At 32.1% G+C, this 23,076-nt stretch overlaps 2 protein-coding genes across 3 annotated transcripts; both read right to left on the bottom strand.

Moving 5' to 3' along the window:
- Nucleotides 1-1,533: 1,533 nt before the first annotated feature.
- LOC107412874 (receptor-like protein 53) lies at nt 1,534-3,940 on the bottom strand. Its single transcript, XM_060819624.1, has 3 exons — nt 2,937-3,940; nt 2,223-2,702; nt 1,534-2,125 (listed from the first exon to the last, which is right to left on the bottom strand). Exons 1-3 carry the CDS (start codon nt 3,938-3,940, stop codon nt 1,534-1,536), a joined length of 2,076 nt encoding a protein of 691 aa, XP_060675607.1.
- A 9,632-nt stretch (nt 3,941-13,572) lies between these two features.
- On the bottom strand, nt 13,573-18,814 carry LOC107412877 (receptor-like protein 7). 2 transcript variants are annotated; one of them, XM_060819444.1, is made up of 4 exons: nt 18,485-18,814; nt 15,718-17,485; nt 15,466-15,506; nt 13,573-13,793 (listed from the first exon to the last, which is right to left on the bottom strand). In XM_060819444.1, the coding sequence occupies exons 1-2, from the start codon at nt 18,807-18,809 to the stop codon at nt 15,744-15,746; spliced, it is 2,067 nt and encodes a 688-aa protein (XP_060675427.1). In that variant the 5' UTR covers nt 18,810-18,814; the 3' UTR covers nt 13,573-13,793; nt 15,466-15,506; nt 15,718-15,743. The 2 variants fall into 2 exon arrangements, with proteins under 2 accessions (XP_060675427.1, XP_048325624.2); XM_048469667.2 differs by having other exon boundaries at nt 15,718-18,814.
- Nucleotides 18,815-23,076: the final 4,262 nt, after the last annotated feature.

Here is a 23,076-nt window from a genome sequence, read left to right as displayed (position 1 = left end):
AGTGCTACTAATGGCAAACAAAAAATAAAGAAAGAAATAAAAAAATTATACATATAAAATGGAAAAAATAAAATAAAATTGCAAACAGAAAAAAAAAAAAAGGTCAAGTCCCCCGGTCCACCCCCACCCCACCCCCCGGGTCCGAGATGGTCAATTTTCATCTCTGCGTATTAATATAACAAAAACATCCAGAGTCCACAAGTGTACATACCACATTGGAAAAGAGATGTCGAATATTTTATAGAGTACATTTCAGTTTTGCAAACTATTCCCAACATCCTGTAACAATTCCAAAACCATCACAAATACTTTTTTTCTTACTTACATGTAAACCTACCCCAAAATTATAGGATATTAATTATTTAAAACATATAAAAAAAATGATAGAACAAAATTGTATTATAGTAGTTCTGTTTTTTCAAAGCACAGGAGTTATCTCCTATTCACTTCCGTAATAAAAAGAATAAATCAATATTAATCCAAAAAAACAAAAACAAATTACTTTCCAATGAAATCATAGTTTCATATTGAAATTATAAATTCAAACAAAACCCCAAAAGTGGCTCTAGTAGGCTACCACTGATATAGGACATCCAAACAAAAGTCAAATTGAAATATCAATACAAAAATCATTTCAGAAGTGATTAAGAAAACAAAATTGAAAAGAATAATTTCAGCAAATTATACAAAATATAATGGGAGAAAATTGACGGAAAAAAAGGTGAATAGGTTACCTTTTGATGTCTACCATCACAGCCTTATTCTTCCAACAATCCTAAGTTGCAGGACGAAACAACATTGGTGAAGAAGAGAAACCGAGAGACTACAAAAATATAATAAATAAGAGTTGCCAAAAAGGTAATTCATGCAGCAATATAGGTGAAAAAGTTACTAACTACCTATAATTGATTACCACAAAACTTAGGAGTTTGAATCATGAAATATCCATTAAGGAGCATAGTTTGTGTATACCTTGTGCAGATTAATTTGCCAGAAGGCTAGTGATTTCTTCTTCTGGTGTTGGAGTGAGCCTTCTTCTTCTTCTTCTTTCGTGCTTTTAGCAATTCAATCCATCGCTCTCCTCCAACTTTTCTTATGAAACATGCAAGTCTTTTGTCCGAAAACAACATATATCCCATTGATATCTCAATCCCTAATCCACAGCCATATCCTATCAACATTGCAAACTTCCAATAAAATATTCCATTTGAAGTCTCTAAATGATCACCTTCTCATGGGGTTTGTTTTGCTCTGTTGTTGTCACATGCTATAGACAACTGAAATCCACAAAGTCCTAGATTTCCGAAGAATGCATCCTTTCCAAAACTATCAAACTGGTTTCCTTGAGGTATGGCTCCCACAAGCTGGTTTTATGAAAGGTTCAAGACTTCGCGCACCGTCATTTCTATCGGTTACATCAGAATCTCTCCTGAAAGCTTATTCGAGGAAAGATCTAGCCATTCCAAATCAGTCAAATTTCTCAGCGATGGTGGAATGTGACCACTTATTTTGTTGTGAGACAAATTGAGACCTTTAAGATCTTTCAGATTTCCAATGGATTTTGGAATCCCCCATCAAAATTATTTTCCGAAAAATCAATGGTTGTGAAGATGTTTGGATCTTTTCCAAGCGTACCATGCTGCCTTTCATTGTCACTATCACAGAATCTTGATAATGATCTTCACCCATGTATTTCAATTTATCCACACGTCCATTCATCATAGCCAAGAAATTCTTGAAATATTGTGTTGGCAAAAGGCTGCTGAATTGATTGTTGGACAAGTCTAAGATTCGCAACTTTTGGAATGGAGATTGTACTTTGGGAGTGCTACTTATGCAACCATGGAATTTGTTGGATCTCAAGACAAGTACTTGTAACACTGGAAGAGACTCCAACCACCCCGGGAACGTATCATTTATAATGTTGTTTCCCAAATCTAGGACTTCCAAGCTTTTACAATTGCTCAAGGATGGCGGCAATGGTCCTTGGAAATGGTTTCTGTTTGGCTTAATGTTCTTGATGTAATCGAGAGATGCAAATGTTGTTGGGATAGTTCCATGAAACATATTCATACTTAGATCTAACACCGAAAGACGGCTAAGGTTTCCAAGACAAGGAGGAATGCTACCATTCATATTGTTATTAGACATATCCAGAATCATAATGTAGCCAAGGCTGCAAAATAATGAAGGTATCCCTCCTAACATTTGATTCTTCTAACTCTTTCCATGGAAGTTGGTTAACATTTGTCAAAAGATTGTGAGAGAGATTCAAATAAGATAAATGATAACCCTTCCCAATGTTCCCTAGCCATTTTGGAATACTGCCTTGAATTCTGTTGTATGAAAGGTCTAAGCAGTCTAGAATTCCTAAGGTTCTCAAAAAGTATGGGGACTCACTTAAGTTGTATGAAGACAATTCCAGTTCAACAATGTTGGGAAAGGTAAAATTGTTGTCAGAACTCAATGACAGATTATAATCTGAAAGACTAAGATTAGTGAGATTCTTCAACTTTGAAAACTGGTCTAGCCCGATAGCACTGTTCAAGTTATTTCTTGAAAGATCAAGATGGTAAAGATTCTCTTGCTGAAAGAGTGATTGTGGAATGGGGCCCTGGAGTTTGTTACCAGCCAGGTTAAGATAATACAAAGAAACATATTTGAATTCTTGAATGGAACTGGTGAATTGGTTTTTGTTCAACCTAAGATACATCAAGAATGGAAGAGAATATAACCAAGAAGGTATTGTCCCATTCAGCAAGTTGTGGCCTAAGTCAAAAATTGGTAAATTCAATGGAAGATGACTAAGTAATTGATGATTTGAAGGAAATGGGTTTTGATCATTTGAGTGGTTAGTATAAGTTTCTAGAAGCTAACCAACAAAATTATTACCTGCAAGATTTAAATAAACAAGTTTCTCTAAATTAATAAACAACCATGGGATTGGGCCCCCAAAACCCAATCCAGAGAGGTCCAAGGAAGTGACTTTTGTAAGGTTAGAAATTACTAATGCAAGATATGCTGATCCTATGACTTTGCATCCACTAAGGGATAATGTTCCGAAAGAATTGAAATTTCTTGTCAGAGATTGCATATCCACTGAAAATCCAGACTCAGAATGTACCAACACTCTAAGTGGACTACTCATGTTAGGCAGATCATCTGGAACAGAACAATTTAGTTGTCCATTTACACTTAAATCCAGCAATTCAAGGTTCGAGTAGTAGTGGAAAAAGTTTTCAAGGAATTTCCCTTGCAGGTCACAATAAGAGAGATTAAGATGTGTCAAAGAGGATGACAGATTCATAAGGACATTAGGTTGTGCAGAAAACATATTAACATTAAACAGATTAAGTTCCTTAAGATTGGATAGGCTTGTAAAGACACTTAGCAAACTGGATGTATTTAAATCTAATGCACTGAAAGAGAGATCTAGAGAAACCAACTGAGATAGATAAGAGATTTCTTGAGGGAAAGGGCCATAAAAATTGGAGTCACTCAGGTCAAGATGCTCCAAATTTTTGAACCTGACAAATTGAGATGGAATAGGGCTATCGAAACTGTTACCAGAGTGGATAAGACTTTGGATATGAGTCAGGTAGAAAAGGCTGCTGTTGGAGTGAATAATGCGTTCAATCCCACTAGATTGAACATCGAGACCGATCACATTGCCTGTCACCTTGTCACAAGTGACTCCGCTCCATGTGCAACAATTAGTACCATTGTTCCATGATAGCAGCATCTCACTTGGTCCATCAATATGACTAGGGTAACCAGGGGGTATATCACCAATAGAAAATGAGTTTTTGAATTGCAGCAAAGCAGAGCTCTCATTAGGATGGCACAATGATGATCGAAGTGGAGGAGGGGAGGATATAGATGGTGCAAGAAATAGGAAGTAAAGAAGACACAAATGTGGTGATAAGAACCAAAAACCCATGTTTTTCTAATTCACAAAACCAAAAGATAACATTGTTGTTTTGAGCGAAGAGAGTTCATGTCACACCCCCAGTCTATATACTTAGAGTGTGACAAAAGTCATACTCAAAACTCTTAATAAAACTTATAATGTGAAACATAAAAAGTCTCCAAACATCATTATAATTAATATCTTAAAACTTCTCCATAAAAAATGAACAAAAAATAAACTTCTACACCCAAAAGATCCTCCAAACCAACTACAATAAAATTAAAAACAACTAAAACACCATCGACCTATGTCAAATCCAGCTACCTTGAAACTATGATGTACGTGAATACATATTCAAAAATAACCTTTAGCAATGTAAATATAATTTCCTTATAAACTCTAATTGTTAACTACCTAGTAGGACTTGGCATAATATAATATTACTCGGTAATCCATATAAACTTGAGTGCGAGGCAGTAACAAGTGGGGAACATAAATTTTAAAAACAAACACTCATACCCGAAGATATAAGTCATACCCCTACTGTGATTGTCAGGACCCGTCCAAAATTCCTTTTTCGGAACCCTAGACAAGCTCCGATCCTAGGAAAACACTACTGAATCTCCCAATGAAAAATCCAACAGCATCTCCTCTAAGGGTAGGACTTACCACAAATTTTCCTGCACAAAAAATACACTTCTATATACACCACCTTATTCCTCCCACCTTACTACAAAGTATTACCACAAATTGCAGCACTTCAATAATTAACAGGGAATCAGTGCATAATTAAATAGATAATCGTCCAAATAGTATACAGAGCATTATCAGTACAGTTGAATATAAAATTTAATACAATACAAGATAAAAAGAAATAATACAAGATAGAAAGGAAAGGAAAAGCTTCTTGGACTTTCGGCAACAAACCAAGACGTCGAGCTCGCCCTGATCGAACAATGTCTACCACCTGAGCCTAAGGGAACAAAATTTAAAAACGTGAGATGCTAATCATCTCAGTGAGTGATACAATGTACTAATCAGGAAAATAAATAATAATAATATAACAATATTATAAACTTGATTAATACATAATAAATACATAATTAATTATTAAGTATTTGAAATAATATTTTCTCTCAAAACCCTTACAATTCACTTAGTTTGAAATGTTTCCTTTTTAAAAAGTTTCACAAAACCCAATATTTTAAGCCCCAAAATCCAGAAAATATTTAATTAATAATTTGCAAATAATAATCAATAAATTAATAATCCAAAAATCTTAGTGAGAAATAATTACAAAAATAAGACTAATGACAAATATTAAATTGGGAATAAAGTATTGTGAACAATTAATATGAAAACAAAATAAAATCTACAACAAAAATGATCCAAGAAATATTTAAATAAATAAAATAAAACCAAATAATTAACAATAGAACTCAATTTAAAATACTAAAACAATTTAATTTATAAAACACTGTTAAAAACATTTTAATTTAAATAAATTTCTAAAATATTTTATGTTCAAAATTATGTCGTGAAAACCATTTGATGAACTCACTATATACCAGTGGAGCCAACGATATCCAGTGTCCTGAGTACCTCTAGACAAGAGGTTAAAGAGAGAAACATGCATACGGTAGCATGGCATCCCACCGTGCCACTGCAAACAGGCGTCCCGGCCATAGAGGGGTGGCCTACCCTCGTCCAATGGCAACCACAGGAAACCCCATAAATCACCTGTGCGCTATTCACACCCACCTGTGCACTAGCCACATCCACCTGCGCACTAATCATATCCATGTATACATAACACCAGGACATGTATAGTGCATCTAAAAATCATAAAATCAATATATTTATTTTCAAATCTCAAAATCTCATAAATACCACCGAGTTTATTCCATCCAATTAAACCCGTAAATTTTCCACAATTCCTTTATAAATCATCGTCATAAATCCAACACCTAAATTCCATCAATGAAATTAACAATAATTTAAAACAAATATTCATTCAATTCCTCAAAATTCAAAATATAATTAAATCACATAAACATTCAGATTTTTGTAAATTCATATAAATGCAATTTTATTAATCAAAATAAAATCACAATTAAATTTCACAATAAATCAAATAATATTAAATTCACAATTCCTTTAAATATCACATTGCATAAAATCTAGATTTCCATAATTTGTCAAAAATCATATATTCCAATTACTTCAATTGTTGGCATCAAAATTTAGTTCACAATTTATCAAATAATCAACATAAAATAAAAACATTCAAATATTAGAATATCCCAAAATATAATTAATTTAACACTCGAAAATAATTTTGAAGGTGGGTTACTCACCTCGAGCACGCAATCCAACCAAGATCCTCTATAGGATCAAGTCTATGACTCACATGTGCTCCTAGAATAACAATATTACACAGGATCAAATAAATTAATATTTTACTCGAATAAATAATACCCGGTACCCGGGGAAGCTAATACAAACGGTTTCAAAATTCGCAATTAAGGTATCAACAGAAAGCTAAGGGGACGAGAAATACGTTACCGATCTCCGTTGGACTCAACTCGACCGGAGGTGGCTGGAAAGTGGATGGAAGGTTTCGGCCGAACTTCAACTTGTCGTGTCTCCCAAACGATGGAGAGTTGAACTGAATGGACCTCAAAATCAAGCTCAGGAGGTCCAAAATAAGGGGACTACGTTATAAAATTGGACTGGGTTGGCCGGAAAACAACGAAATCGCCAGAGAATCAAAATGAGCCGCCGCCGGCTTCATCCGCCGATCTAGGCGCATCATCGATTGGCCAGCTGCCAAACTTGGCAGTTAAGCTCGCCAACTGCTGGGCTTCACCGGTGGTCGGCACGTGTGGCCATCCGGTGGCCGGAAAAGATGCAGCAGGGAGAAAGAGAGATTGATGGGAAGGAGAAAGAGAGAGAAAGAGAGAGGATGATGAATAGTAACCTTTCTCCCCTCTTTTTCACGTGCCCAAAAGAATAAAAAAAAGAAAAAGAAACAAAAAGAAAAGGAAAAGAAATTAATAAAATAAAATAATGATGTATTAGAAAACTTTGCAGATCTATAACTTGTAAATCACATATCCGTTTTAGGCGTGCTACTGGTCTATGAACTCGTATCGATGAGTACTTCACAACCATGCATGAGTCAAAACTCAACTTTGCACGATCAAAAAGTCAACTCCAGCACCCCTTGGACAGTTCGGATCTCAACTTGTTTTGCTCATAACTTTCAAATGGTAGCTCCATTTTCAACGTGCTACTAGTCTATGGACTCGGGTCGATGCATACTTTGCAACGGTACCCCAGTCAAAGAGAAATTCCATCCTTATCAAAAAGTTAAATTTTGACCCCTCTCAGTCAACGTGAAGAAAATTTCGATGTTGTTCGGGACGGGGTGTTACAGTGATCATCAGTAGGTCTTCCCACATTAAACAATACATCTAAACTTGAAGGTAAAGAGCCATAAATCACTAGAGAAATATCCTTAGATGATTCATCTCAACACCCAAAAACATATCATAACGTATCACATAATGCCTACTAAGTACCAACTACTAAAGCAGAGATACATATATCAATAATCCAATAATTTCTTTGTACAATTCAAGGAAATATTTGCTAGGGTTTCAGTTTTTAAAAAGTCCAGTAACTTACCTTGATCAGCACAATCCACAAAAGTTAAACAACCTATGGATAAAACCAATAATCTCTCATAAGTATAAAATAGAACCATCATATACCATAAATATCTTATGTATAAATCCCATAATTAAGCTTTTAAATTTAAACTAAATGAATAAGAGTTGATACCATAAGATCATCATAGCCTAAACCTTAAATTTTAAAATTATAAGCTTAGAACAAGATCAAATCACCAAAAGCCTAATAAAAATCAATTAATCCATAAATAGTCTCTAAACAATAATTCAATTCCTTATTCAAACGATATTATCTGAGTCTGAAAAATTATGGGGGTACTGTACACATTCATAAGTAACTGTGATTAGAACAATTTCATAAAATAATAGTGAAAACCATTCAAAACTCATTGAAAAATTAACAAAGAAAATACTGAAACTATTAGATTTTCATAAATCTTCATTCAATGCTCAAATTGTTTCTCTTTCATGAAAGTTTGTATTCATTTGAAATTTTACAGATTAAAACTAGATACTTATATATACTACTATAAAATTTTAAAAGCCAAACAAAGATAAAAAAACATGGTCAAATTAAATTTAGTAACTAATTGACAGAAATTGAAAATCAGCATTTAACAGGAAAAACCATCTATATAAAAATTCATTAAAAATAAAATACATTTCCAGAAGCAGTAATATTTTATTTTATTTTAATATATATATTAATAATGCTATAAAAAAATTATTAGGTCAAATAGAGGTCGAAAACTATTTTAAATTGAATTTGATTCTAACTAAACGGATCAGAAAATAAATTCAGACGGTTGGATGTAGGTAACTCAGAAAATCACCACGGCCAAAATATAAAGAATTTGAAGCTAACTTTTTTTACACTAATATTAGACATACAAATAATAAAGTATAAAAATTTTCAGATAAAAATAATTTCGTTTGGATCTGTTTTGAAAATTTTATATATGAACCATACTGAAATCGTACAGAAAAACCAGACAGAATACATAAATTCAAAATTTTGTAATAAATTGAAAACAGATCCAAATCAACCCAAATAAATTTTTACGGATTCATAAACATGTCTATTTTTATCATATAAATTGTAATACTAAATTACACTTTTAAATATTTTAAATAAATTTAAAAAGTTACTCTATATAGATCCTCATATAAATTCTAGATTAGGGTTTCAACAATAATACTTCAAATTAGTCTTAATCATTACTTCTAGAACTCCAAAACATCTCAAACAATATCATATAACATAAAAAGATCAGAAAAACCAACCTAGATTAACCCCAAAAATTAAGGATCTTCCTTCCTATACTCAAAAACTTGATCAGAAATTGAAATCTTCAAAGATACTGGATCCTTAACCATCTTAAATGGAAAATGAAAACCCTAAATTAAGATTAGGAGCCCTTAATGTTAACCCTAATAGCTTTTAGAGCTAGAAGAAAAAGAAGGAAAAGGAAGAAGATGACTTACCCGATACCCTAGCGGCGCAAAGTTAAAAACAACGTAAAAGTAAAATCAATGTATTTTTCCTTCTTTTTTATAAAACGAAAAATAGAGTAAATATCTTTTTTTTTTTTTTCAATTTCCTAATAAAATTGAAATATACTTATATGTCAGGACCCGTCCAAGATTCCTCCCCGGAACCCTAGACAAGTCCTGATCCCAGGGAAATACCACCGAACCTTCCTATGGAAAATCCGGCAGCACCTCCCCTAAGGGTAGGACTAACCAAAAATTACCTGCACTGAAAACACACTTCTATAAATATCCCCTTATTCCTCCCACGTTACTACAAATTGATTACACAAATTTCAGCACTTCAAAAATAACAGCAACTCAATGCATAAATAATAACTACACGTCCAATACAGTATACAGAGCATTATACAGATAAATGTGGAATTTATACAATGACCAATAAAGAAGTAATACAAGATGGAGAGGAAAAAAGGAAGAAATACTTCTTAGACTTGCGGCAACGAACTGAGACGTCGAGCTCGTCCCGGACGATCAACGTCCCAACCTGGACCTAGGGGAACAGAATTTAAAAACGTGAGATGCTAATCATCTCAGTGTGTGACTCTAACTACTGAACACCTTTAATATTAATAATATACCAAATAAAATGATTTAATTAATCAATACCGAACAATTAAATAAATAAATAAATAAACATTTGAAGTAATATTTTCTCTCAAAACTCTTACTATTCACTACGTTGGAAATGTTCCCATTTTTAAAATATTTCTACAAAACCCGATATTCGTACCTCCCGAAAACCAAGGGATCAAATAATTTAATAAACAACAAATAAATAAATACCCCAAATATAAATAAAATGCAATAAATTATAATAAATAATTTTTGTACTCTTTGGGGTTTGAAATTTCGATCGGAAAAATTCTACTTGACGCACCACACCATATACCAGTGATGCCCTCCGATACCCAGCGTCCTGAGCACCGACTGGCGGGGAGATTAAAGAGAGAAACTTGCAAAAGGCACTTCAGCGTCCCGACAGTACCGCTGCTGAAACCGTCATCCCGGCCAAGGAGGGGGGCGGCTGATGTGCAATATATAAGACTTGCCTGCCCACGGTCCAATGACAACTCACGGGAGACATAATACTTGCGCGCTAAACCACATAATACTTGCGCGCTAAACCACGTGGACATATACCAGAACACCAATACTGTATGAGTGCGTCTAAAATAATTATTAAATCAACCGTACCATTCTTTCCAAAATTACCGTGGGAAATATACCAATTTTCACATTTACTATCCCACATATTTTTATTTAATAAATCCGATACGAAAACATCGATAACAGATAAAACCATAATTTTTCTCGCAACACGCGGTTCAACAAATAATATACCACGGGCATAATTATGAAAATTAAACCACCAATTTGAACAAATAATTTTTTTAAAATATTCAAACCAATTATGCCCAAAAATAATATAAAATCCAAACACAACGAATTATTGAAAATACTTGCCATGTGTAATAAATACCATTTAATCATAATAAAATAATAATCGGGAATTTCTTAATAACCCCAAGATTCCATTTAGCACCAATGGGTAAATATATATAAAATAATATTTTTTCCCGATTATATTTAAAGTACACCACATGAGCATAACTGCAGATATCAAATTAACACGACATAAATATAATTAATTACCCCAAAAATATTTTCAAAGATGGATCACTCACCTGGAGCACGTAATTAAACCATGATCCACCATGGGATCAATTCCACGACTCATCGGTGCTCCTAGAACACAATTCACACACAGTCAAATAAATTAATATTTTATTCAGATAAATAATACCCCGTACCAGGGGGTTAAACACAAACGTTAACCAAAATGGTCGAATAATATACCGAATCGAAGCTTGTGGAACGAGGATCGCATTACCGGTCTCCATCGATCCCAATTCCGCCGGAGGTGGCCGGAATTTGGCCGGAAAGCTTCGGCTGGGATTTAATTCCTCGTATCTCGCAAAGCGCTTCGAATTTTGGAGATTAGAGGCCATATTTGGACTCAGGGGACCCAAAATAGGGGGAGAGGGGTGGCAATTTGGACTGGGCTAGCCGGAAATGGCGAGAATTGCCGAAAAAATTTCAACGCGCCGCTGCGACTTCACCGGCCCGATCTGGGCGCATCGCCGGCCGACCGACAGCCAAATTTGGCTGGTGAGCTCACCGGCGTGTGGGCAAGGTGGTGGCCGGAAAAAAATAAACACGGGAGAGAGAGGGACGGCCGGAGGGAGAGAAAATGAAGGAGAAGGAAGAAGAAGGAGGAAGAAGAGGAGAAACGGGGCTGGGTCCCCTTTTTTCCCACGTGGGGGAAAAGAAAAGAAAAAGAAAAAGGAAAATAAAATAAAATAAAAATAATTAAATAATTAAATAATAATAAAAACAATATTATATAAAATAATAATAAAATAATATAATATTATACATGGTTGACATGTGACATCTCACCATGGTGACACATGGTCACATTTATTAAGTCACACATTGCACATCGTTACACGTCCAAAAATAATATTAAAATAATACAGTATTTGAAAAACTCTACAGGTCCATAACTTTCAAACCACATGTCCAAATCGGACGTGCCGCTAGTCCACGGACTCGTATCGACAAGTACTTCACAACCATGCATGAGTCAAAGCTCAACTTTGCATGAATAAAAAGTCAACTTCGGCACCCTTGGATAGTTTGGACCTCAACTTGTTTTGCTCATAACTTTCAAACTGTAGCTCCGTTTTCAACGTGTTACTAGTCTACGAACTCGTGCCAACGTGTACTTCGTAACGGTATCTTAGTCAACCTAGAATTCCAACCGGAACAAAAAGTCAACTTTTGACCCTTTCGGTCAACGGTCAAAAACAAAATCAACAGTCAACCTCGGTCAACGTGCAAAAATTCCGATATAGTTCGGGACGGGGTGTTACATATAACCAAATATATTAGGATAAAAATTATATATTTTTTTTCTTTTAAAAATAAATAGTTATAAAATCTTTTTTTTTTTGGCTTAAATATATTTATATATATATATATATATATATATATATTACCCGTATATTACAGTTCATATATATAATATAATATAATATAATATATTAGGTACCATGAGATATCTATAAATGCAACTATGAAATTTTGCTAGAATGGATCCGGGTCAATTGATAGGATGGATATAACTACCCCATGACTTATACATAATTGAACACCGACCCCTGATAGGGTGTTACGACTAGGCATTTAATATTTGTATCAAGTCTACTCTTTACAAGAAAATAATATATGATATTAAAATATGATATATTGGACCTTCCAATTGGATCAAATGGAAATTCCGTTTCACCTTTGTCTTCATTTTTTAACTCCTTTCATGTACAAGCTAATAGGTGTCCATAAAATATAGTGAACCATGCAACAAAAGTCTACCTTAGCTTCTCGAACACGTTGAATGATGTGTGTGCGTGTATATATATATATATATATATGTGCACATATTTTATATAAAGTGAACTTTTCTATCTACATCTAGCTCTCAGAGTGAACTCCAGTAGAATTGGACAACTTTTAGTTGGAATTTTCAAAAATATTGCAACAAAGTCAACACTCCTTGCCCACTTTGACCAATGTTATTTGCAGTCTTTAATATGGTACTTTGGCGTCTTTCCTGGGTTACTAACAACTAACAACTATGGTAGACTTCCACTTGATATATACTTGCACTCATTATCCCTACCAATCAATCAACTTTTTGTCAAATGCCATTGCCAAAACAAAAAGATAATGAAACAGAGAGAAATCAGAGCACTGAAGCAAAAGTCTTTGGAGTGTGTGAACATTGAAGCAAAAGTCTTTTGAGTGTGTGAACATTGAAGCAAAAGTCTTACATAAGAATAAGATATACAATGTAACGTGTATGTTCAATTAGGATATCAAATTTCCATGATGCATATTATTTCTGCTATTGATTCGAGAGAGTCATGGGTTTGTTGTGAGAGTAAGGGCTATATTGAAGAGGCAAGAAAGCTTTAACTATTTTTTCAACACTCGTTCGGTACAGTCGGTTAACAGAGAGGGTAATCATGCAGCTCATGCCTTGTGTAAATGGGAGTTTTCTATTCAATGGATGATCATTTTGGCCAAGTTAATCCTGTTGGAATGCCGGCATTTTTGAAGTCTACCTTGGCTAAAAAATTTTCATGGGGTGTGGGCTAGTTGATTTTAACTTGTCGCTTAACCAGCAAAAAGGAAAAAAATAAAAATAAAAATAAAAATAAAAAAAAGAATTCCGACTGTCCATGTTCAATATGAGATATTTTGATATTTATAAGAGTATCAACCACAATCCATATGATTATCATCTAATACCCTGAATTAACACAGTGCAACAGAACAAACAAGTGTAAGGAAAATGAAAACTAAGCACACATAATATTAGTGATACATTTAGATTATTTGTTTTCTGGTTTCATCTCAAATTATACATTCATAGATCAAAAACTCAGGCAGTCGAATTTTACATAGCCTTAAAGTTCATGAATATTCCAAATGCAATTGGTTGACACATTGGTAGGTCCTTCCATGTTGAAAATGTCCTGCTTTCTTTTTGCTTATAAACTCCCAAATTCCTTTAAAAAAAAAGGAAAAAAAAAAAAGTTAGATAATAAAATGTTAGTGAAGAATATTAACGCATTGCAAAATTAATATGGTATTCTTTTTTATTTTTTTAAAATTTTTTATCATTAGAGTTATTCAAACTCAGGATCTCATATATCAAATGAGAAAATTAGGAGATTATTGTTAAACGCATCATTAAAGAGATTAATATCAGAAATTAGTATGAAGCATCAACTATATGGATTAAATAATATAAAATATCTGGCAAACAAAATATAAAAGAAACTCTCTACAGTTATTTCTATATATAATTAAAAGACTTAACTCAAAAAGTGTAAATTTCCCTCAATAAAAGAAAATACATTTTGTCAGGAGATATATTGAAAATGCACACACAAATCGGACAATTTGCAAACTTGTCACCTTATTTAGATTGATATATGATTTATAAGTGTAACAGATGGATCCTTATGAAGAAATTGCTACTACTTGAAAAAATTGATCTGATTCATCTTTTCGTTTGTTTGTCTGTTGTTTTTTTTTTTTTTTTTTAATAAGTTATTTTCTGTCTCTTTTCAAAGTTGAAACTATGTACTCTATTTCATAGCCCAAACAGTAAACTACTTATAATAAATAAATAAATAAATAGATAAGTAAAAACTAGTAAACACTAGTGCTACTAATAGGAGTTAATGTAAAAAACAGTTTTACAAAAAATAATAACAATAATAATTGAAGCAAAAATATAAAAGTTGCTTTCTTTTTCTTTCTTTCTTTCTTTTTTTTTTTTTTTGGGTATATACATCTTAATAACTCTCAATTTTAATTAGTTTCTGTCACTTTTCGAAATCCAAACTATGTGCTTCGTTTTATAGCTCAACTAGTAAAAACCAGTGCTACTATAGGAATTAATGTAAAAATAATTTTACAAAAAATAATAACAACGATAATTGAAGCAAATATAGAAAAAACTGCTATTCTTTTTTTTTTGTTTGTTTGTTTTTTTTTTTTTTTTTTTTTTAAATGGTCAATTTTCATTAGTCCACATTCAAAAGAAATGTGGGATATTTTATGGAAGAAATATTAACATGCACGTTTCAGTTTTGTAACCATTTTCGACATCTAATTACCCACAACCAAAAAAAAAAAAACTATTCCCAACATCTTGTACAATATCTAGCTATACGAGAAATAAACAATTCAAAAACCACACCACAATCTTTTTTTCTAGCTCACATGCTTACCGACCACAAAAGAATAGGATATTAATTATTTAAAGCATAAAAAAGATATAGAAGAAAACTGATCTATTATAATGGTTCTGCTTTTCCACAGCAAAGGAGTTTCCCTATCCACTTAATTTAATAATAAGAATAACTCAAAGAAATCATTTTCCAATGTACTGATAGTTTCACATTGAGAAAACAAATTCAAGCACAACCCAAAATGCCTCTAGGAGGCTACCACTAAAATAAGACATCCAAATAAAAGGCAAATTGAGACATTAATACAAAATTCATTTCAGAAAGAACTAAGAAACAAAATTAAAGCAAAAAAATTCAGCAAACTGTTAAAGTGAAGATTGACGAAAAAAAAGGTGAATGGGTAGAAACAAAATTAAATAAAAAAGAATCAGCAAACTATTCAAGTGAAGATTGACGAAAAAACAGGTGAATGGGTTACCTTTTGAAGTCTAGCCGCACAATCTTATTCCTTCAAAAGTCCTAAGTTGCAGGAAAAAAAACAATATTGGTGAAGAAGAGAAAATGATCGAGTACTACAAAATATAATAAGAGACCCAAAAAAAAGGTAATTACTTCATGCAGCATATAGATGAACAAGTAACTAACTAAATGCCTAGAGTTTGAATCATGAAATATTCATTAACCGTCATAGCTTTTTATTCGATATATACATGTGTGTGTGCATTCATACCTTTTGCAGATTAATTTGCCAGAAGGCTAGCGATTTCTTCTTCTGGTGTTGAAGTGAGCCTTCTTCTTCTTCTTCTTTCGTGCTTTTAGCAATTCAATCCATCGCTCTCCTCCAACTTTTCTAATGAAACAAGCTAGTCTTTTGTCCGAAAACAACATATACCCCACTGATATTCCAATCACTAATCCACATCCATATCCCAACAATATTGCAAACTTCCAATCAAATCCATTTGCAGCCTCCAAATGATCACCTTTTGATGGAGGTGGTTGTTGTGCTCTGTCATTTTCACATGTTTTAGACAATGGAAATCCACATAATCCTGGATTTCCAATATAGGAAGCATTGTCGAAAGTGCCAAATTGATTGCCTCGAGGTATGGCTCCCGCAAGTTGGTTTTGTGAAAGATTCAAGACTTCTAGCGACGTCATTTCTGTTAGTTGCCCCGGAATCTTACCAGAAAGCTTATTGCAGGAGAGATCTAGCCATTCCAGATTTGTCAAATTTCTCAATGACCGTGGAATGTGACCACTTATTTTGTTGTGAGAGAAATTCAGCCCTTTGAGACCTTTGAGATTTCCTATAGATTTCGGAATCTTCCCTTTGAAATTGTTTCTTGAAAAATCAATGGCTGTGAAGATGTTTTGGATGTTTTCCAATTCCACATCAAAGCCTTTGATTGTCACTGAAACAGAATCTTGATAATAGCGACCTGCATAAAAGTTTTGCCCCATGTATCTCAGTTTATCCACATGTCCATCCAACATAGCTGAGAAAGTCTCAAAATATTGTCTTGGCAAAACACCATTGAGTTGATTGTTGGACAGGTCCATGATTCTCAACTTTGGAAATGGAAATCTTATAACACTAAGGGTATCAATGGAACCGTGAAACTTATTACACCTCAATACAAGAACCTGTAGCATTGGAAGAGATTCCAACCACTGTGGGAAAGTGTCATTTATCATGTTGTTGCCCAAGTCTAGAATTTCCAAGTTTCTACAATTGAGCAAGCTTCGTGGCACTGGTCCTTCCAATCGGTTTCCACTTAGGTTGATGTTCCTCAAGGTGTTATTGCCTTTTGCAAATGTTGTTGGGATCATGCCGTCAAGCATATTCATCCGTAGATTCATCACCGAGAGGATGTCACTGAAATTCCCAACACACAAAGGAATGCTTCCATTCAAATTATTGTAGGACAAATCGAGGAATCGAAGAGAAGTTAGGCTGCAAATTGAATAAGGTATCTCCCCTGTCAGTTGATTGTTTGAAATGAAAAAGATATTGGTTGAAGGTGGTGGAATTGGAAGACGACCTTGAATCAAATTGAAGCGAAGATCAAGCAATTTTAGGCCCTTCCATGGAAGTTTTCCTACATCTGTCAAAAGGTTGTGAGAAAGATTCAAATAAAATAATTTCTCCTTGCCCACATTCCATAGCCATTTGGGAATATTGCCTTGAATTCTGTTGTAGGAAAGGTCTAAGTAACGTAAACGTTCTGACACTCTTAAAGCGTATGGAAACTCGCTTATGTTGCATGAAGACAACGCCAACACATCAAGGTCATAGGGCAAAGTATAATTGATGAAGTTGTTAGAATTCAGTGAAAGATCATTGTAGGAAAGACCAAGATGATAAACATTCTTCAACTTTGAAAACTGGTCTAATCCAATCACACCACTTAACTTATTTCTTGTAAGTCGCAGATATTCAAGATTCACTTGCTGAAAGATTGATGATGGAACAGGGCCATGGAGTGTATTGTTGCCTAAATCAAGATGAACCAAAGAATTATATTCGAATTCTTTAATGGACCCTGTGAACTGATTATTATCCAGCATCAAGTGCTTCAGAGATGGTAAGGAAAATAACCATGAAGGAATTGTCCCATTCAACAAGTTATAAGATAAGTCGAGATATGCTAAATTCAAGGGAACAGGACCTAGAATTTGATGATGTGAAGCATCATATAAAAATGAAATTCGGCTTGAATGGTTAATATAAGTTTCTGGAAGCTGGCCTATTAAATTATTGGCTCCAAGTTTTAAATAAGAAAGGCGCTCTAAATCAAAAGAGAGCCATGGGATTTCACCACTGAAATTGTTATAGGAGAGGTCCAAGGAAGTGATGGTTTTCGAAAGGTTAAAAACCAAATTAGGATATGATCCAATGAATTTGCAGTTACGGAGATACAATTCATTCAAAGACTTCAAATTTCGACTTAGATGAGATATATCTATTAAGAAACTTGTATAAGAAAGTCTCAAATATCTTAGTGGACTACTCCAATTAGACATTGGAAATGACCCTGTGAGATTTTTGTTCCCATTCAAGTCAAGAACTAGGAGATTTGGTAGGCGAAAAATGTTTTCTGGGAATTCTCCTTGCAGGCCTGAAGAGCTAAGACCAAGAGATGTCAAAGAAGATGACAAATTCATCAAGGAATAAGGTTTTGCATAACGCATATCAGTGTAACACAAAACAAGTTCCTTGAGATTGGTTAGGTTCATAGCGATTCTTTGCAGGCTCGAGGTTGCTATCACTAAGCCAAAATTTAAAGAGAGATCAAGTGTAAGCAATTTTGATAAGTAGGAGAATTCTTGAGGGAGTTGGCCTTCAAACATGGAGAAAGATAGGTTTAGATGTTCCAAACTTGTAAGCTTACCAAACTGAGCTAAAAGTTGGGAGCCATTGAGATTATTGTAAGAAAGGTCTAGATTGCGAAGATGAGTAAGGAAGAAAAGACTACTGTTGGAGTAAATAATACCTTGAAGCCAGCTACAATGGAGGTCAAGACTGATCACCTTATGAGTCACTTTATCGCATTTGACTCCACTCCATGTGCAACAATCCGTACCATTCTGCCAAGTCTTTCTGATGCTTACTTGGACTTCGTTATCACAATAAAAGTTTTCAGGGATGGTACCAAAGGAAAATGAGTTTTTAAAATGGAGCAAAGCAGTGCTCTCATCAGGATGACACCATGAAGAATTAGAAGAAGGAGGAGAAGGAGAAGGAAAAGACATAGATATTGATGAGTGGAAGAGAAAATAAAGGGGACAACAAAACCAAATTGAAGATGAACACCCCATTTTTTTTTTTTCCTTGTTGCTGATGAACAAATAATGGTAATGTTACTAATTTACTTGGGGTATTTATTTGGATCAAAGTCAATGAAAGTCTTCCAAAGCAAACAAAATACTTCCTAAAATATTTATTTTTTAGATCCTCACCGTACAACAAAAAGTCCACCCTCTCATACACGTTAAGTAACCAAATCATAGAAAACCTTGTGAAGTTAGCCAAAGTTGTCAAATGGTAATTCAAAACGTAAATTGTTTGTTAAAATTATGAAACGTGTAAGATACACTTAAAAATAATAATAATAAAATATAATAATATCAATTTGTCATTTATTAATACATATATAATTATTTATTTTAAATTTAATATATAATTTTTAAAATAATAACTATATCCATAAAATAAAATTTTAAGAAATATTATTTTTTAAAAATAAAATAATAAAAAATTTTAATTAATTATAAATAATAAATTTTAACTAATATCAATTTTCAAATTCAAATTAGGTTTACATGCATATTTAAATATTTTATATATTATTTTTTATTTTATTATTTATTTAGGATATTAAAAATTTAGATTTGCACGTGGCTATATCAAAACATTACATTTTACTAAATAATAAAAAAATAACCCATCTTATCAATTTATGATCATCACTTTAACCAATAAAAAACAAAAAATAGTAATAATAATAATATTTTTTTTATTATTTTATTTATTCAGTTTATTCACTCAACTCAAGAATCACGATCATATCAATCTACTTGTTTCAACTTTCTACACTCAACCAATAAATTCACAAAAAACAACAAACAAAACAAACACTTCAACCAATAAAAATTAAAAGGAAAACAAATAAAATAATAATAACTTTTCTGCATCTCTCGTCTTCTTCTCCTTCTCCTTTCTGCATCTCTGCCATCTTCCTCTTCTTATCAGATCTTCTAATTCTTCTATATATTTTCAATAAATCATTATTATCTTCTTCTCTTTTCTGTCTTTTTGTCTTCCTCTCCAGTTTCCACTTCTTAAATAGATTTTTTTTCAACGGTATCTTGTATTTGGAAGATTAAAATCAATTGAAAAATGAGAAAAAAAAGCGTAGACAATTTGAACCGGTATATCGACAATTCGTTCCAATCCCACGATTCAGTTGAGGAAACATACGATTCATCTTCCAATTGATTCACATGAATGATTTGAATCGTTTTATATGAAAAACGTTCCGATTCGTATCACAAATCGTCCGATTCTAACAACATTGATCTTAGCAACTTTAACCGTGAAATGCTGTAGAATTTGATTAACTTTGGGAGTATCTCCAATGCTCTGTGTTCGTTTAAAAATTATTTTTCATACTAGAAAAATAGATAAGATTTTAAAAAAATTATTTTAAATAGTTTTGTATATTAATTTTTTCAAACTGATGTGGCAACAAAAGAATTAAAAATTGTAAAAGATATTGTCTATTTTTGGAGATCTATTAGACAGGTTGATTCAGTATTTTATTTATTTTGATTGACTTTTGATTAAAAAAAAAAAAACTCATGAACTTTTGGTTTTTTTTAATTAGTTATAATTTTAAAATAAAAAAATTACATATTAGTATTTAAGATATTTTAAACAAAATCTATTTGAGAAAAATTATCTAAAACAATATATATTAAATAGAAAAAATATCATATAAATATAAACAATTTCTAAAATTAATACCATATAAATTCCAATTGAAAAAACCATTGGAGATGCTCTTATATATTTAAACATTATTTAGTCTTTTCAAAATCAAATAATAAGTCTATGTATAATTCCATTATTTCAGCAATAATAATGAACCTTATCAAGAAAGATTGGAGAGCATTTTTCTACTCAACTTTTTCAAATACTGTTGAAAAAATGCCATATAAAAGTTTGACTTTTTGTTATTTTTATACTGATTATATCATTAATGTGTTTTTCAGTATCATCGTGACAAAGTTAGTAAGTATATAAAACGATCCTCTCCATTTCTGAAAAATGGAGAATTTCAATTTGAGTTTGTCAAATTGTGACATGTCAATAAAATTAAATCTAATGGTTAGAATTGTATCATGTAATAATTTGCTAGATATGAAATATTTCTGTTAGATAATTAATAGTGTTAATTTCCTTTTATGGCACAGAATTTCAAATAAAATAATTAAATATGACTATCCAAAATTAAATTACTAAGTGATCACTTTTAAAGAAAAAAAAATGGTGAATATTAATAGAAAAAAATACTAACAAACTATACAAGTTTAAGTATTACAACTTTTTCTCCTGTAATAAAAAAAACATATATTTATATAAAAAAGCAAAAGCATACATAACATTTTTTTATATAATTTATAAATATTAAAAAGCAATTCTCTTATTTTTAATGGTAGATTGTCTATATTTTGCCTTTAAATTATGATTTCTTTCATTGTCATCCCTTTCGCCTTTACTTGTTTTATTTTTTAATTTTTAATATTGCTTAAACATAATTATTAGGGAAATATGATATATATATATATATATATATATATATATATATATATATATATATATATATATATGTATAATATATTATTTTGGTTATATTTTAGTACATTTTTTCGTTAGGTAAACTGCTTGGAATTCTTTCAAATCTTATGCCGTTTATTTGAAGTTTGAGAGTATCTTAGTAAATGGGTGAGACCAAGTTGTATTGACAAATTAATTAAAAAAAAAAAATTGTATTGACAAAACAATAAAATATAACAATAAAAACAATATAAAAGCTATTTTTGGTGGATTTGATTAATTGGAAAGAGGAAGAATGATATTAAATAAAAGAATTGAAGTTTAGTTGATAGTTTAACAGAAAAATAAACTTTAAACTTTTGTTTTGTTTTGTTTTGTTTTTGTTTTTATTTTTTTTTTTTTTTTGTTTTTTTGTTTTGGCTGAAAAAACTTTAAACTTTTGTTGGTTTAATAAAAGGAAAGAATTACATAATATAAGATTTGCATATAGAACCCTTCACTTGAAATATTTCTTCGAATTGAAAAAGTTGAAAATGGCTTTAAAATGCCCAAAAAAACAAAAAATCACATGTGTTTGTTTTAAAAAATAAATAAATAAAGATATTTTTTATTGATTTTTATTTTTAGCAATCAGATTTTAAAAGAAACGTCTATAATAACACGATGTATTGCAAGCTAACAGATAAATGCTCTTAAGAAATTCATTTCCAAGTGATCTTTTTTTTTTTCTTTTTTGAACAAGGATCATAAAAAAGGAGAATTTGGCCCTTTACCCTCCTTGGCAAGGCGGTAACGAAATATACCCCCTCTCTTTCAAATTTTTTTTTTTTATCCTTTAATATCAATTATAACTTTAAAATAATTTTAAAAGACATCCATATCCTTTTATATTAATTTCCAATCTATTTCTACAAAAAACTTTTACTTCAACCTATCCACATCATATCCCACACCACGAAAAATCCTTTTAACTTTTCAACTAAAAAACAAAAATCTATTTTTTTTCTATTTTTTAATCCACTTATAAGTATCATCAGTTAATTTTTTTTTTTTTTTGTTTATTGCCGTGTGTGATGTATATATATTGTGGATTTCATATTTACATCAAATACTTGGAATTTTAAGAATATATAACATTTTTTGAGTACAATGTGATATGTTTAGGAATGTGAATTGCTTTATTGATGTTTAAAACCAGTTAAAAATTTGAAATTTATGTTAGATTAAGGTTTTTATATGGAAGTTATTAAAATCTAAGTTTTAGGATAGATTGACACTGGTTATCAGTAGAAAATGAAGAGACGAAAAAAATGGGATCGGTTTGGCCTGAAACAGTGGCTGGAGGTGGGAGAAAATTTTGGGTCGGAATTCGGGTACGAGACCCGGTTCGGGTGGGTTCGGGTCGACTGACTGGAGGTTGAAGGAGAAGCGAACGACGTGTCGTCTGTTACTAACGACATGTCATTCGGTCGGCCAGCCCATACGACACGTCGTCCTATTAAGACGACATGTCGTTAATTAGAAACAACGTGTCATTTTTGTGCGTGTGTAACGGACCACTTGCCGTTTTGCTGACGTAATCGATGACGTCAGCCCTTTTTTTTTTTTTTTAATAAAGAGTTTTGGGGTTCATAAGGAGAAAAAAATATGGAGTTGATTAAGGTTTATAGTTTGGCACAAGCTTAAAAATTAAAACTACTATAAATTAATTTTGGAAGTGATAAAAAATGTGGAATTGGTTGGATA

The sequence above is a fragment of the Ziziphus jujuba genome, chromosome 8, assembly GCF_031755915.1.
Source record: "Ziziphus jujuba cultivar Dongzao chromosome 8, ASM3175591v1".
Lineage (NCBI taxonomy): Eukaryota > Viridiplantae > Streptophyta > Magnoliopsida > Rosales > Rhamnaceae > Ziziphus > Ziziphus jujuba.
The sequence above is the reverse complement of the archived record's forward strand: the minus strand, read 5'-3'. Positions and strand labels throughout refer to the sequence as shown.